Here is a 17,883-nt window from a genome sequence, read left to right as displayed (position 1 = left end):
ATATCTCTACGCAGTATTGTCCATCAAGTCTTAAGATAACAGCACGCTATGAAGAGGAAGGCAACTACTCCCATTCCTAGAGGTACAGAAAAATACTTCATCCTAAAAGCATGGCAAACTAGAACAGGCCTTTCCACATCAGTGATGAAAAATTCACTTTGCAAATACTCACTTTGTTAGAAAACATTTACAAAAAGAATATTTTCACTGAGGTTTCTGGCCCCATGCTGAATATCAACCCATCAGAATAATAACCTGAAGGAAAACAAAAAAAACCAACACACCTACAGACAGTTACATATGCACCTCTGAAAAGGACTGGAAGGAGATAAAACCTACTTGCTGGCAAAACAGAGCATTGTGCAGTTTCCATCATCTCCATCAAAGAATTTGTCATTTTTTGCACTGGTTGCTATGTCTGTGCTTTCCCCAAAGTTTTATAGGAAAAACAAACATGCTACAAAGATAGCATATTTTGAACGGCTGGCAAACTCTTTTCTATTTCCTAAATGGCCACATCAGTTACATAAATTAGTGCTATATACTGCCAGCTGACTACTTAGAATAAAATACATTTCCAGACCAGAAAGATCTCTCTCAGCAACAATCCTATTACTATCAGTTTAAAAATGTGTCACTGCCTCTTTGTGAGCCCTGTAATTATTTAAACACACTTTATACCATTCTTTTGTCATTATGTTTAGACTGCTCAGTGATTTTATGCTCTCATTTTATCTTTTTCTCCTCAGAAAAAAAATATTCAGCTATTTAAGAAACAATACATTCATTAAAATGTTTTAATAGAAAGTTTTTCACCATCTTCCTCAAGAGCACTGCAGGAAGGGTACGTCAATCAACAGTATTCTGGAACTTTTGTCTCCCTGTCAAATAGGAATACTAACAAGTAGAAAAAAAAGACCTGTGAGTTGACGGACTCCTATGTTCTCAGTGCCTACAGTGGAGATTTGGAGCACCTCAGCTCCAACAACTAGGAAGGAATCCCCCAACAGATTAAGAAAGGAGGGAAATCAAGCCAGGATGGCATAGATGGAGATACAGAGAGGATACCAGCTAGCTTAAACGTGCACATAGCCTCTAGGCCTCAGGTCACCAGCTGCAGCAGCTTTTGGGATGCATAAGGTAAAGCACCTGACAAATCTTTGCCTTGAGAGCCCACTCTGCCTGCCAGAGAATACCCACCACCTGCTAAAGCCAATAGCTTTGGTTCTGCAGCAGACTCCTCTTGCCTGATACCTCAGGGTAGCCACAGGGCTCCCAGCTGGAAGACAGTGATGGGTTGATGCTCAAAGACTACCTCACGCAACAAAAACCAAAAAGCCCCAAACAAAACAACAACGTAACAAACCCATAACCACAAAACAAACCAAACACAAAACACCACAAAACAAAAAAACCCCACCACAACACCAACTGTTACACTTCTACCCAGCCTTTCTGTCAGCTTTGTAATACAGAGTATCTAGGCTGGAAACCGTGATCTGGATCCTTGGCTCCTTGTCATCTGTCCTACCTAGTTCCCTTGATGTAACAATGTCTATTTGGTATTTGGGAAGATGGTCTTCAGAGCAAAGTACTTGTAATGGGTCAGCTACACACCACTGTCACCAAGTTGTCACCTAAAAGGGAGAGAGGGAAAAGGGGCTTTGATGCTTCATCCTCAACTTCCCTAAGCAAAAGAGGTGACAGGACAAATTGGCTTTACAGCAGTCTTGTCTGCTGGGGACTTGACAGAAACCTTATGGCTGACTTGGTAAAAGTAACTAGCCAACTATCATAAAGTTTAGTGGGCTGAGTAAACTAATGTGATCAGAAAAGTAACCTCCCACTCCACGCAAGTAAACAGATCTTTTTCTGTTCAAACAGACCTATTCCAGGTGATGTCTTAAATGATGATGTTTTCTATGATGTCTGTAATGATACTTTTTAGATAGAAAACATTACATTTCAGAACAGCTGATCCAGTTTTGTTTCAGATGGTAAAATGGTAAGGGAGAGTATGAAAAATAGATAGTTTCAATCTCCTGCTTTTATGACCCTCTGACACAGCCTCTGAATTGTCATACCTTGAGTTTTTCTCTATAGCACAATCCAAACTAACCATCTGTTGGGTGGGGCTTGCCTTTTTTTTGTCTCTACATCACAAACTGAGTTTTCAGAAATAGAAAGCAAAAGAATGAATGCTTAAGAAATCAATAATGCTAAAGGTCTACATTTAACAGAAGTGTCAGCAATTCAAGTTTGTTTTTTTTTAAGTATCTTAGCTCCACATCAGAATACCTTGTCTTCAGTCAACAGTCTACCCAGCTTCAGCAGCTGGATAGCACCATTAAGGCTAGCTCTGGAGCATTCACTGGGGAAGACAGCAAAAAGCAATTCTGTCATTAAACACATTTCATGGAATGTGATAAACAAGAAATGTGTGACCTCCTTTCTACAGGAAAATATACTGTAATTGCTTGCAAAAAAAGGTGTGCTTGACTAATGGCAACATGCTGGTTTTAGCCCTTAAACAGAACTAAAGACCCTTACAGTACAGTACCTCCCCACGCATGCTGGTTTTTAACATCAGGTTACAAACATTTAAAACACACAGGTTCTCTGTGCTGGCAGCTTTGAGAAAGTATTCGGCTACACTGCCTTCATGGACTGCGCTAACAGGCTGAGGACTGCATTCTCAGCACTATCAAATCAGTTATTTGTATCCAAATGGTCAGTAGATTAGCAAAATGAGCACTGATCTCTAAAAAAAGAGTGAACAGATATGCTGTACCCTGCAATAAAGCAGACTACCCTACTATGCTCATATAAAGGCAACATCCCTTATTTATAATGCCAAAACTGGGGAAGAGTGAAGCTCTCATTAAAGCCAGTAAGATATACCTGCAGAGGCACATACACACTTGCAGTCTCTGTACAGAAGGTTGTGAGCACAGGCACACCCCATTTGTGTGACTTCCTCCTTCAAGACAGGGGTCTGTTCTTGCTCCAGTTAGGAGTTTTTACATATCTGAACAAGACTAAAGTTTTACATGTCTATAGTGCCTTTCACTCAAAGATCTCAAAGGACTTTATACCTATTACATATCTCCCAACCCCTCCCCCTGTGAGGTAGGTATTATTCCTATTATTTACAGATGGGGAAATTTAGGCACAGAGGTTACACTATTTGCCCACAGTCACACAGTGAGACAGTGACAAAATAAAACAGAATCCAGATGTTCTGATTCTTGTTTGCACAATCCAACTACTAACAAGCCTCAATTTCAAAAGAGCCTTAAACAATTATTCGTGTGCAGAAGAACAGTCTTGGGTTTCAAGGGCCACTCCTAAAAAGTGTAAGAAAGGAGGAAAACCAGGAAGTTAAAAAAAAACCAAACAAGTGAGAGGACACAACCAAGCCAATACAGCTTTAAATTCCCTTCCCAAAGCTGAGCAGCTTGACTACGAGCCTGGGATACAGGGGGTGGGAAAAGGAGGCTGATGGAACCAAAGTTTTGAACAAAAAAGCAAGCTAGAGTTAACAGCTATACCATAAGCCTTCTTGAAAGCACAGGATCATAGAAAAATAGGGCGAAGAAGGACCTCAAGAGATCACTGAAGTCCATCCAACCTGCCTTGAAGTCAGGATTAACTACACCTACTCATTCCCAACAGTCTAGTTGGTCTGTTCTCAAAAATCTCCATCAGTAGGAACGCCATGCCCTTCCTCTGCAATCTGTTCCACCCTGCACTATCACATGGGCAAAAGAGGACAAGTGAGTCTAAGATAGCTACTTCTGCTCCTTCGGTGGGGGCACCACGATCCCCAGGCCTATCTAATGATCTGAACACATTTTAAAGAATGTAGTCTCCAGATATTTACTTGTTTCTGTCCTGGATTCCTTGGGTAAACATCAAACACTGATGTCTGCTGCACTGTAGTATCTGAGTTTCGAAAATACTGATTAATACCAGGATAGATACCAATATACTTACTGCAAGTGCCAAATCCTACAAGGTCAGTAACAAAGACTTTGATATGATAATTTCAGCTCATTGCAGATTCAAACTGCAACAAGAGGGCAGGGAAGACTACAGAAAAACCCCACAGCAAGTCAGCAGCTCACAGCTGCCAAGTTTCATCCAACTGCAAACAAAAAGCAGGCAGTCGAACAACACATCTTCAGCAGAGGCAGCACCATATGATCTCTGTAGCATCCCTCCTTCTCATCTGTCTTCAAAGTGCATTCTCAGTGCAAAAAGTAGGATTTAATTTAGAGGGGCTCACTGTCCCCAGTGGATTTCATACTAGGACCAGAATTCTTGCTTGAGTTCATATGCTGCAGCTTTTTGTGAGTTAAGTTCACTTCTGCATAGCGGAATAGTGCTGTCCTGGCTCTGCCCCTCAGCATCTATGTCCAACAGTGTCCTTTCCTCTACAGGAAGACCCACCTGGAAAGGAAGCAGTGCAGGCAGTCCAGGTCTCTCTTCTACAGTGCTGCTGCTACTAGCAAAACAAGAGTCCAGATTGCTTGGAGTATCAGTACTTGAACTGTTGGCAGAAGATTCACCCTTGGTATTGCTGGGTGATACAAACCACCAGGGATCAAGCCGCTGCCGACCAGCTGCAGGACGTGGCCGAGGCAGGAATTCCAGTGTCTTGGGTCTTTCCAGTGTGGGGTCCTGCTGTGCATTCCATCGTCTCGGGGCTGGAGGGAAAACAAGGTTGGGGTCTGGCAGGCGAGGGACCTCACTGGGATCTCTACTTGGACTAGGTGTTTTTAATACACCTATCCAAAACAGAGGATGCAAGAGAAGAAGGAAACATGTTAGATGTCACTGCTAAATGGTTCCAACAGATCTTAGTTTACTGTATGTATACTGCTAAAACATTTTCAAAGCAGAAAGCCTCCAGTCAGAATCTACGAACTGTGTTTCTTCAGGATCACACCAATCTGAAGTAACTATCTTCTTTAACCCTACGCTGTTCTCAACACATTCCAAGACAGTGGCCTAGCACAAGCAACAAGTTTTGTTCATTCTCTCATTTGCTTTCTTCAGTTCTCAGACTGAAGAGCATGGGTTTGACCTCCTACCAGAGGTGAGGACTCTCCAAATCCTTCGAAGGGCACATTACCCATCAACAACTTGAATGGATCAGGGAGACACTTGCACAGCAGGGTATGCGACACCTATTTGCAGTGAGCAGTACCAACTTCCTGAAGACCCAATAAACACCACCTACCGTGGACACTTATTGGTTGCTTTTTGTTTTGGGGTGGGGGATGGTGTTTTCTTTTATATATAAACACAACTTTTACATTTTCATGAATACCACTAATGAGAATTCTCAGTTGCATTAACCTACATTTTACTGCAGACTGCCATTCAACAGACAACCTCACATTTTGTTTTACCTTTGGGAAAAGTCTAATCAAATCAGATTTTAATTTATTATTCTAGTTCTTTTTTTCCCTCTGAATTACTAGAGCAAGAAAACAGGAAAGCATTTTTTTTAAGTTATCAAGTCATAGCCACTCCTAAAGACTGCAACAGCCAGAACATTGCCTACACGTGAAGATCCCTTTTGCTTGCAAAAGACTAAGAGCAACAGTGGCACAGCCCCAAACTGTTTTAGAGATCCTGTTTTCACTGCCTTAAAGATCAGAATTTACTTTGATATTATAACAGCAATACAAACAAGGATATAAAGGCATTGGATATGGAATACTGAGGAACCGCTAAAATGCACAGCATTTGTACATTGGTACCATCTTTATCTAAGAAACAATACTACACGCTTCTTCACAGCACAGCAGAGAAGAGTTCCTTAGCTGAGATGCTGGAACAGAGACCATTACTGCATTATGCTGTTCATCATTTGTGTAAAGGCAGTACCTGTAAGCTCATCTTATGGACTGGCCATCACAATGGATGCTGTGTAAGCAACATGTTTACTTCCTAATGAATAGTTATACTCTTTGGGTCTTTATTCTGAAGAGGAAAAGGAAGATGGCTGAAAACCTACCTGCTCCCAGTGCTCCAGTTAAACAGCTACTGGAAGGGCATCCACTGGTTGGGCACCCATTGACAACTAGTCCGCTCCCTCTGATGGCCCCATCAGAAGGTGTGCGCCTGTGCCCGCTTTGCTGGGTGTGGGAAGAGAGCGTCACATGGGTGGGAGTCAGGGACTGGTTGGGGTCTTGTTTGAACCTCTCGATCTGGACATTGACTAGTGGGTTGGTAATGGCTGGCATGGGAGCCTTGACTGTCACCGGGCTGACAGGCATTTCATACACCACAATCTCATCACTGTCTGAGCGCAGCAGGGACCGGGTGGAATTACATTCGGAAATGGAAGACAGGGACAGAAGGGTGAGGGATGTGGATGGCTCGCCTAGCAACAACATGGGATCATCTTTCCTGAAGATCTTTCGGGAAGGTGGACTAGTGCTCCTGCGCGGGCGTCCAGCTCGCTGGAAAAGGCTGTCACGCTTCTTCTTCTCTTCCTTGGGTGCCTCTGGCTCCTCCTCAATCAGCAGCTGACACTTCCCTGCTTCTAACAGATCAAAACCCAGGCCTGCAGCAGCCAGCACTGCTCCACAGCCAAGCAATGCAATCTCACATCTCTTGTGGTGGGAGCCACTACGTTTGAGGCTGTTGGTGGGTGTCAGCTGTGGGGTACTTGTAGCAGAGTTCACAGGGGTGGATTCCTCATTGGCATCACTAGAAGGGCCATCCCAGTCTTCATTCTTCTGAAATGGGATGCAGAGGTATGACTGATTGTGCCCAGGTGAAGGGTGAACCTTGCCCTCCCCATTAAGGCATTCACTGTCTTCATCATCTGAAAAGCAAATGAAAACAGACTTTGCATCGATGTAACGTTTTCACTGGTAAATTTCACTGTCTAACAAATATACATGAAAATAAGCTTCACCTCAGAAGACAGAAGTGTCCTCATTGCAAGCATCATTCCAAGTGCCAAAATACTCACAGGCTACTGTCTCCAAAGCACATAGACTGAGACAGATAACTGGAAACACTACCAAAGTGTTTGGGATCAACTGCAGAACAGTATTTCAGAAACAAGTTACACCTCAGTTACTTCTAGAGTAAAATTTTATGTTTGGGAGTGAAGAGCAAAAGGCAGGAAAACTACAAGGATCTCTCGTTACAAGCGAAGGTGTAACCATGCTCCACATCTAAATACATCAACAAGAATGGAGCTGAGAGGTAGCACAGAGCTAGAGGGGAACTGAAAGAAGCTTGTTTCCTTGACAGATAAGAGGCACAAGCAGAAAGGTAAACAGAAAGAAAACCAAAAAGGAGAAAGTAGTTATTTCACAAAGAATAAAAGAAAACTGGATACCACCTAAATGAAAACATTGCTGTAAGGTACTGGGTGAAGGTCAGGAAAAGAGAGGTTCATTCAGATGTGAATGGAAGTGGAGATGAGAATATAAAGTCCAGGGAATTCTTTTACCCATCTCTGCTAAGCTGGTGAAACCTGGAAAAGCAGGCGCAGTTCTCTGGATCTTCCCAAGGTTCGGTGCACTGGATGACCACTGTTTGTATCCTTCTACCAGAGCTTTCAGACTGAAACAGTAGAAAGATGGGAGAAAATGTACCATGTTCACAACCAATTTTCATTCCCCCCTTCCATATTCTACATAGGGTATGCATGAATCCACTTTAACTACATATATTTGAACTCCTCCCATAGCAAGACATTTTGCAACATCTTTACAGCACCTTAAAATACAAGAAAAGTCCAAAAGTCCCTCCCTCATTCATTACACCATGGCAGTCAAAAGCCCTCTGATACCATGAATGCAGAATAATAGAAAACACCACTAAAAAAATCAGATGGAACACTTTCTTTTTAAACCAAGGCAAACCTACCATGGCAGGTAAAAAACAAAGTGCTCAGCAGAAGGAGGGGAAAAATATCTCCAAAAACATCTCCATGTGAAATACAAATGAACAATGGAAGTCAAAGATCACTCACTGGGGCAATAATATGCTCAAGTCATTGCAAGAGTGGAGTCATGCCTTTGTATTATAAATCCCAATATTTGTTCTCTAAAGAAAACACCTCATTGAAGTACAGACATTTAAAAATGTATTATGGAAAAACAGGTAATTAAAATCATAAATCATGTCATTGCTTCTTTTACTTACAGACAAAAAAAAAAAACCCTAAACCACAAACGAGTGAAAATCCCAAACCCAAATCCTTACTCTGATGTCATCTGCATTTAAGGGTATGTCACCAGGCACCTGAGCTTATTAGTATTCATAGGTATTCACTACCATCAACCTATTTGTTCCCTGTGGTACTTTCATGACATCAGAAACAACTCTAGTAAGCAGCTCAATCTGAACAGAAAGATAAATAGCTACCAAAATAGTTTCAAGGCCTGCTATGATTGCCTCCAGGTTATAAAATCTTCATCCTTTTTATTTTTCATTTCTTCTCTCCCTCCTCCCCAAGTTACAAGCAACCCCAAAAACTTGTCCAGAGGATAGCTGGACATCCTCTTAAAAATTAGACAGTAGTGTGCATTTGTAAACAATTCAAAACATGCTGAGTACATTCCTACTACAGCAATATTACCTGTTACTGCTCCAAGGAAAAATCAGCTGGAATGATTTGAAAGCATTAGCAGTAAAACTATCTATTTCAGACACCAGCACAACAATTCAGGAACCTGAAGACTTCTTACCTGTAGTTTCTCGCTACTCATGTGGTGAGGGACGGAAGCACTAGTTCCCTCCGAACTAGGGCTGAGACATAGAGCATTCACGGAATGCGGGTCATCAACCATTTATTGCGCAGTTAGAATTCCTTATATTTGCCGCCTAAGCACTTCCCCAGGATCAGCTGGTTCCTGTCTCTCCTGGCAACCTCCCGTCTGTGCACCAATCCCTACACTTACCTGTAATCTATTTATATTAAATAACAGGAAGGTTATTACTCTGTTTGTTATATTATGGTTGAGTTACTTCTCTGTTGCCTTTTTCTATCGGGAAGTCAAAAGCACCTCTCTTTAGGAGTAATAAGGTGACAAGGCTTATTTGCTCAGCAAACTGCAAAAAACTTCCCTACAACTATAAGACTGCACCTCCAGTGTCGTAATACCATTCTGTAATGTTGAGGCACTAATACAATACAGTCATGAATAAAATGTGTCTATTCTCAGCCTCACCCCTATTTAGCTTGCAAGATTTTAAGAGAGCATTGCTAAAGAACTATGACTACCCCACATCTAGTGTCACCTTCTGTAAAATCGGTAGCACCACCAGCATGAAAACTTAAATAGGGTATAGATCACCCATACCACAGTAACAGCTAGAGACTAGTCAATGCCCAGTTTAAAGACAATTAAGACTTTGCCAGATATCCTTGAGAATATAGCATAAGATCAAAAATGAACTGTCACAACACTGGTCCAACATAAAGCTTCATCCAGTCTCTGCAATTTAGCATAGCATCCTTCTGCTGCTGTGCATATTAATTACGCTCAAAGACAAATGCAGAAGAGTGAATAATCACTGTATAATCTTTTAATGACTGCCTTTACTTGATGTTAATTACAGGTCAGTTTATTCATGCTAGAGAATTTCACTGAAATTCCCACAATGTAATTCTTGCATAGATTTAGAACTGCCTTCTGTGGAGATCACATGGAAAGTAATAAAAAAGATGAAGATTCAAGTTCCATTGATCAGAGTCGTGAAAGCAGCTGGAATAGTAGCACTGCTGCTACTAGAACAGTGTCACGAAGAAGATTTGAATTGGACTTTTCTATCCTAAGTTTAGCTCTTCACTTTACCTCATTAGCCCCCTACCCTCTAAAATTAGAATTATAAAATAGTAAAAATAGCAAGCACTCAATCTTTTGAGTCACTAATGTTTACTGCAACTCTGCCCTCTTTAATTTAAAGTCTGCAGTGCAGACCTCAAAATTAAGTCTGCATAATCTCGGCAAGAAGCCGTAGTTCATTTTATGTGTTAACCACGCTGCCCTCTCAGCAACACTATCATGTTTCAGATACTCTGCAAAATGCTATAGCTGCATTGAGTCTCCCTGGAAAAGGTGATGAATACTACCCAACATCTCAGTTGTAAGAGCAACCATGGTTAACAAGCAACTCCCCTCCAGCTGTCTGAACCTGAAAGCAATTCAGAGCTTCAGATTGAACAGAAAACTGAAGAGCTTTATTCCCAGAATTCTAAGAACGTGACTTCTATCAAGGTAGAAATGTTTTTCTACCAGCTTCAGTGATCTCCCACCCTTTTATATAATTAGTGATTTTAAAGTGTGACAATAGGTAAAGCATAGGCAGCAGTCAAAGCAGCTTCCCCCACATTGCCCTGTTAGCATGTCAAGAGCACCTTTGAGGGAGAACATTTTAATGTCATTAGAACACTCAGATCCAGGCCCTCTTGCAGAGGACTGCGATAGTGATGCATTATGTAAAATATCCATTTTCCAAGAATTTCACACCTGAGGACATAATTTTAAAGAAAATGACAACCATTTTATTTTCTCTGCTAAAAAATATGGCAGGAGTCAAAAATTTAGCAGGGGAAAAAACTTCCAACTCCACTAAAAATAACAAGGCATTCAAACCTCTTAGAAGATCAAAATATTCCTATGTTTAAAGCAGCATTTCAGCAATGATCCATTGAGGTCCTGGTATAAACAATTCAAACACGTACACAAAAAAAGAAGCCACAAGATAAGAATCTATAGAAATAGATCTCCGCAAAAATCACTTTCAGGATATATTCACTCAAGCTACATGTCCTTTTCAAAAGCCCAAAGAGAAGATACGTTCCTGGCTCTACCAGATACTTTTAAAATAATCATAGAATCGACTAGGTTGGAAAAGACCTTTGATCATCAAGTCCAACCATTATCCCAGGACTGCCAAGAATACCACTAAACCATATCACTGAGAGCCTCATCTACATGGTTTTTGAACACTTCCAGGGACGATGATTCCACCACTGCCCCGGGCAGCCTGTTTCAATGCCTGAGCACCCTCTACATGAAGAAATTACTCCTAATATCCAGCCTAAACCTCCCCTGGCACAGCTTGAGGCCATTACCTCTTGTCCTATCATTTGTTACTTGGGAGAAGAGACCAACCCCCACCTCACTACAGCCTCCTTTCAGGCAATTGTAGAGAGTGATAAAGTTCCCCCTGAGCCTTCCCTTCTCCAGACTAAACACTCCCAGTTCCCTCAACCGTTCCTCATCAGACTTGTGCTCCAGATCCTTCATCAGCTTTATTGCCCTTCTCTGGACCCACTCCAGCAGCCCAATGCCTTTCTTGTAGTGAGGGTATAGAGCTGAACACAGTATTCAAGGTGTGCTCTCATCACTGCTGAGCACAGGGGGAGATCACTACCCTGGCCCTGCTGGCTACGCTATTTCTGATACAGGCCAGGATGCCGTTGGCCTTCTTGGCTGCCTGGGCACAAGATGGCTTATGTTTAGCTCCATCAACCAACACCCCCAGGTCCTTGTCTGCTGAGCAGCTCTTCCCCAAGCCTGGAGCATAGCATGAGGTTGTGGCCCAAATGCAGGACCCAGCACTTTGCCTTGTTGAACCTCAAATAACAGCATTTAGGACAAGAAAAAGCATAGCTGTGAATTGTAAAAGGAGAAGTAGTTTCAGCTATTATATGAAACTACAGGAAGTTGAGCCTGGAAATAAAGAAAAGCTACTAGAGAAAAAGTTTTGCACAGCCACAAAATTCTACTGCTTACAAGTACACATATCAAGGCAAAACAAGACAGTGAAAACATCAGTCAATGCTGTACCTCTACAAGGGCCTGACTGCAATGCAGTATTGTAATCTCTAATATCCCTCGTACAGAAAATAAGTTTGGAAAAGGAAAGTGTTTGCAAGAGGAAAGGTGAATCTCCTGTGAGCCAGCTCATAACTGATTTTAGAACCTAGAAACCAGTCTGCTCCCAGGCTCTCTCTTACCCATCTTCTCCTGCGCCTAGCTCCTTGTGACAAAGTGAGCTCGGTCCCCAGGTGCGTCCCTTTTTTTTCTGGCCTCTCTTCTCTTCTTCCTCTCCTTCCTCCTTTGGAAGGACTGAGCTTCGTCCCCACGTTTTACTGCTTTCAGCAGGAGTCACTTCACAGGTGGCAAGAACAGTGGAAAATGGGAAAGAAAAAAAGATATACAAATTAAAGAATTGGTTCCACAGCAACATAAAGAATAAAACTTAGGCTTGAACAGGAATAGTAATGAAAACATCCCTTCAGGTTTATTTGCCATAGTTCTGACCATTTATCAACACATATCTAACAACCACATCCCTTCAAAACTAGTATAAGTAGGCTTTACAGCTTTATGCCATCACTGGTTTTTCTTCTAGAACTACCAGTTTGATACCAGACACACAAGTGTTGTGATATCCAATGCAAACACTACACATTAATTAATGTCCTTTTCATACTTCTAAACATGATTGTCTGCCTAATTCTGGTTTATTATGGGAAACTATTTTCATGACAAGTGCCCTTGTTTTTCTTTCCTTCCAACAGTAACTTAATCCACCTCAATAATGTTTCACAGATCTGTTCTGCAAGTTAGTACACCCAAGCAATGTATTTTTCTATATAAGCAGCAATGTTTCAAGAGCATGGGTAAATCAGGTTTGGGCTCCAAAGGAGATACTTCCCGCCCCATCACCAACGCACTCCATTTTTCTCTCCAAATGCATACATGCAGGACACAAGGCAAACATTTTAGGAACACTTTCTTTACAGTCTGTCCTAGATATGGAATCTTGGCATCTTACCACGCTGACAGACTGCACATTTCCCAAATTCAATACTACATTGAGCTCCTTACACTGTATGGCCCTGAGTCTGGGAATAATGGTAGGACTTGCAGGAGGGCTGGAGCAGCTACTGATCAAGCTTTTCCTTTTATCCATCGTTGGAGAAGCCTGCACAGTGAATTTATGCTGAAAATCTGTTTCCCAAGAGAAAAAAAATCAAAACAAAAACAGAAAGACAGTTAAAATTCTTTTGCTTAATATAAGAAAAATGAAGTAATAATTCATGCTAACTTTTGAAGAGTGCAAATTACAGGATCTATGTAGAAATGAAGTTTTACAGTTAATAGCTATTCTGCTGCTGTACATGCAGTTACTTCAGAACAAAGATGTGCATTCACACTCACAAAAATATATCGTCTTAGTGTATATGTGAGATACACACACACACACACATATCCCCATGCGTTGACTGACATTTAAGCCCAACTATATCCCTGGATAAATTCCTTTTATCTTCTCTCAGTTTAAGGTAAGCAAAACCACCAGCAATACGTGTTTACAGACCTAAAGGAAAGCATAGTTAACAAGCACATTTTATCATTGCTCTTCTGAACAGCCAACCTCTCTCAGAAAACACAAAATATAGCATAAGCCATGATTCTTGAGGTAATGATGGATGAGCCTCAGGTGATTCACTAAACCAGCACTTTTGTTCTTTCACAAATTTGAATCTCCATAAAGAACCAACAGAAGAAATGATAAGGACTCAGTATTTCTGAAAATCACCATCTTCACTCTCTTAAGAGTGACTTCCGTGACACACCACTGGTACTTAACATTTTCTTCCAGAAGGGTGGTATTAGAGGTCACTTGTGTGTTAATATGAGTTCACATACGAAACTAGCAATGTAGGGCTGTAGTCTCACAGCTATTGACTTTTTAGAAAATTTTTAGATTCCTGCACCACGAAATCCAGTAGATTATGGCTTCTGCTGCAGCATTATGTAAAACATTACTAATGCAAGAACCTCCATCATTTTTTATGTACATCCTCTTTCTTAAACTGATCAATTTGAGTATCAAATTGTTAAACTGCAACACCGACATTTTTACCATGAACCACATAGAGCCACTGACTAACAAACATGTAATAACTCCAACTTACTTCTGTCCTTTATATTTGGAATTTAGGGGAATGCTAGCCACAAGATGATCATATTTTCATAAGTTTCTTGATCTCAAGACGCACGTTTTTCCCAAGGTACATCAAATACTTTCTAGATTCTATGATTCTAATGTGTAAGTATCAGTAGAAAGGAGTTACCAAACCTACAGGTTCAACTGTTCTTCCCATTTCACCTGACACAGCCTAACATGTGACCAACCTGAAGGCAGGCTGATATGATTGCCATCTTTTAACTTGAGCCGGTTCCTCTTGAACTTCCCCATGCGTTTCTTCACTCGAGGCTTCTCCTGACACAGCTGGTGGATAATGATGTTGAGCTCCCTTTCCAGGATGTCAATCTCACGTTCTGCCAGCTCCTGTTCCCTCCTTCGTAGCAACTCCTCATGGTTCTTCTGTTCAACAGCAGCACGAGTCAGCTCTTCTTCCCATGTGCGCAGCTCCTGCAGGGAGAGAAGAAAGGAGAAACAAAAAACTACCTTGTGACCTGTGGGTTAAGACTAACACTATATATTCTGAAGATACAGCAGCAATGACTTGTGCTCACAGCACTGCTAGCACTACTGTTTAAAGGCTCAGCTGAAAGCCAAAAGCAATCTTCAAGAACTTCTGTGCTTGCCATTCAAGATCCTTCCTATGGGTATTACAATAAGAGTATCAGCATTGTGAGGCTGCACGCAGAATCCTGTTCTAGTTCATGAGGCAGCACGCACAATCCCCAGTCCAGCTCTGGGGTCTCCAAAAAAAAAAAAACTGACAAGGAAAGAGTCCAACAAAGGGCCTTGAAGATCATAAAGAGACTGGAGCATCTCTCCTGGGAGGAAAGGCTAAGAGAGATGGGTCTGCTTATCCTAGCAAAGAGAAGGTTTGGGTGGGGGGAAAGGCGATCTTATCAGTGTATATAAAAGCCTGAAGGAAGGGTGCAAAGAAAACAGGCCAGGCTCCTTTCAGCAGTGCCTAGTGACAGGATAAGAGGCAATGGGCACACAGGAGATACCCTCTGAACCCTTTTTTACCATAAGCATTACTGAACACTGGCACAGGTTACCCATAGGGGTTGTGGAGTTTTCCACCTTGCAAACCATTGGGACACAGTCCTGGGCAACTGGCTCTAGCTGGCTGTGTGTGAATAGGGGACTTGGACCACATGACCTTCAGAGGCCCCTCCAACTTCAACCACACTGTGATTCTGTGCAAAGGCACTGAGTCCTAAATTCATTGTCATGAGAAAATACTCTGGATATCTAACATGAACATGTTTATGAGCGCCATTGAAGAGCACCATGCATATGGGAACAAGTTCTGGAAGATTTATTCATAACAGTCAAAAGAATCAATCCTTGCTTTCCTGTTCAATAAGTACCTATATTAACTTCAGTAATGACTTAGACTATTTAAAAATAACCTTGTCATCTCATGCATCGTAATAGCAAAAAACACATCTCTGACAAAAATGAATGAGGAAAACATCAGGAGGCCATTCCCATCATTTTCCACCAAGCATGGCTGCTCCTTAGGTTTAAAGATGCATAAGGCAAACTTTTCAATTTTTCCCCTGTTGACAAAATAAATCAATTGAAACTGTCCTTGAGATCTCAAAATGTCTTTTTATTGCACTCCTCTTACCACAAGGACAAAAGAATTCATCACTCGGAATAATTATCTCCAGCTGGCTAGTTCCAATGCAGAGCTAAAAACTTCAAGCTAAACTTCAGCTAGAATACAGACAGATTTTAGCTTAGATTATTTAATTTTTTTTAGTGATGTCACTGTTACCTCATGTTACATCATGATGGAGGTGAAATTTAGTACATTTCACTCCTGAGGTGAACAGGATATATAAAGTTCCTTCTCTCTGCCTCCCAAGTCCAACTTCTGAGCCCAAATCAAGTTGGTTGCTTATTACAAAATTATTTTTAGGCAAGAGATCAACCTTTATAAAAATATTATTAGTGATTCCACTGCAGTATTTCATAGCAACAACTGTAAAGGCAGTCCCTGCAAGGACCCATCTATGTTTACATAGATGCAGCAAGCTGTGCTTTCCGCAAGTATGCTTGAAGAAATGCGTCTTGGAGGCTGACGGCCACAATTCCTTTTATTCCTGCTAGCATTTTTGTTTCCTGCTATTTACCCAGATGGACTTCAATTGTAACACTTATTAGGCCATTCCCCTGGTAGCACTCATGCTTATTATAGTCTATCCACTTTGGCTGTGCTTAAAACCTGGAAAACACAAACCTGACAGAACCAAAACTGCAATGCTTATTAGAGTATATATGTTGAAACCACCTCCTCTGCATTTACTGTTAACAGTTATCATTTGGCTTCTCAATTAAGATCTAACAGTGAAATAGCTATCAGATACATTAAACAATGAAGACAACTCATCACAGCAATTTGCACAGTGCGTAATGGAAGCTCACTACAGTATTAGAATAGCAGCTCAGCATGAGGATATTTATTTTACTCACGATTCTTCCCTTTTGTGCATCAAAACCTGCCATTGATTTTGGGACTTATTATTACCTTTTCTTTGGCTCTGAGCTGATCAAACATCTCTTGGATCTCTTGTTTCCAGTCTTCCTGCAGGGAGTGGAAGGAATCTTTGGGCATTTCAAAGAAACCAGACTCTTCTATGGCGGTGAGATGGTCTAGGATACTGGCAAAGGAAGGTCGTGAGTGTGGGTCAGGGTTCCAACAATCTAGAATAGGACAAAAACAAGCAGTTGTTAAGCATCTCTTGGTATGGAGGTTTGAAGATGAGTAGTACTTTACTGATCCCCAGTGGCTAAGAGTAGCATGCACACTATCCGTGTTACCTCATCTTTTCCATTTCCCACTTGTATTGACTATTGTAGGTTCATAGTCAAGTATGGATTTCAGGCTTTCATGTTCATACAATACCCAGCATCACCTAAGATCTTGAACTACCTGGTCTGTAGGTTCTACTGCAGTAATATGCCACCTAAAATAGAAGTTTACTAATTTTACAGGAAGTTACATTTTCAAGTATATATTAAAAATCATAAATAATTTCCTTAAATATTTTGCTTTAAGTTGTATGTGCTCACAGACTGTAGACACTATGCAAGACGTGCAAACAATTGTTCTATCACACTTACACTGCAATGTTAACAGCCATAGTGCAGGATATGCTATAAGAGCTCTCTCTAATGCCAAACTCTAATATTAAGCTGAGTCATTATGAATCTCTTCCACAGAACTGAACATCTCTCCTGTAAAGCAGACTGGGCATTAAGCATAACTTGAGTGAAAACAGGAGATTCAAGCACATAATGACATCAAATAGTGCATTTTCAGTTTTCTTATTTTTAAGGGATCTTTATTATTTGAGAGAAAATTGTTTGATCAGGCTTTTTTATTTTGCTTTTAAGAGAAACCACAGATAAATAAGCTTTTTCATTTACAATCTAATGTAATAACTTACCCAGTTACAGAGCTCTAAAACCACAGAATTTAAGGTTCTATCTTACCACATGAGGCAACTCAACTAGCAACAGTACAAAAAGGTACTCCTTTTACAGTGATGGGAACTGAATGTTGAAAACAGAAATTGAAATAGAAAATGGTATGAAGCAACATCTCAAGCTACAAAAATCATTAATAATATGTTTTTAAAAAGCCATTAAGTCAAAATATTTTACTTAACAATGCTTTTGAATACAAAATTCTTACTTATTCAGTTCTCCCTCTCACTTCACTATTATTTCTACTCCTGCAGAAAGCATCACTTTCTCATTCTATATTGTCCCATACTGGCATTTACACAGGTTCTTGCTCAACAAGTATCCTTATTCTCTCTAGTACTGGTAGAGGCCTGCATGCCAAAACTGGAGAAGAACCAAACAGAAAAAGCTTAGCAA

At 40.9% G+C, this 17,883-nt stretch overlaps 1 protein-coding gene across 1 annotated transcript in view; it reads right to left on the bottom strand.

Annotated features, from left to right (window-relative positions):
• Positions 1-4,308: 4,308 nt before the first annotated feature.
• Positions 4,309-17,883, bottom strand: part of MAP3K9 (mitogen-activated protein kinase kinase kinase 9) — a gene marked incomplete at both ends in the record, with an annotated part of 51,754 nt that continues 38,179 nt past the window's right edge. Inside the window, 7 exons of the mRNA XM_080618861.1 lie at positions 4,309-4,790; positions 6,029-6,844; positions 7,484-7,596; positions 12,008-12,161; positions 12,885-13,007; positions 14,199-14,439; positions 16,526-16,701. Coding sequence (XP_080474987.1) covers positions 4,309-4,790; positions 6,029-6,844; positions 7,484-7,596; positions 12,008-12,161; positions 12,885-13,007; positions 14,199-14,439; positions 16,526-16,701 — 2,105 coding nt within the window. The remainder of the gene's footprint in view (positions 4,791-6,028; positions 6,845-7,483; positions 7,597-12,007; positions 12,162-12,884; positions 13,008-14,198; positions 14,440-16,525; positions 16,702-17,883) is intronic.

This window comes from Psittacula echo (assembly GCF_963264785.1).
Source record: "Psittacula echo genome assembly, chromosome: 5".
NCBI classification, from domain to species: Eukaryota; Metazoa; Chordata; class Aves; order Psittaciformes; family Psittacidae; genus Psittacula; species Psittacula echo.
Note: the sequence above shows the minus strand (reverse complement) of the source record. Positions and strands in the feature narration are given on the sequence as shown.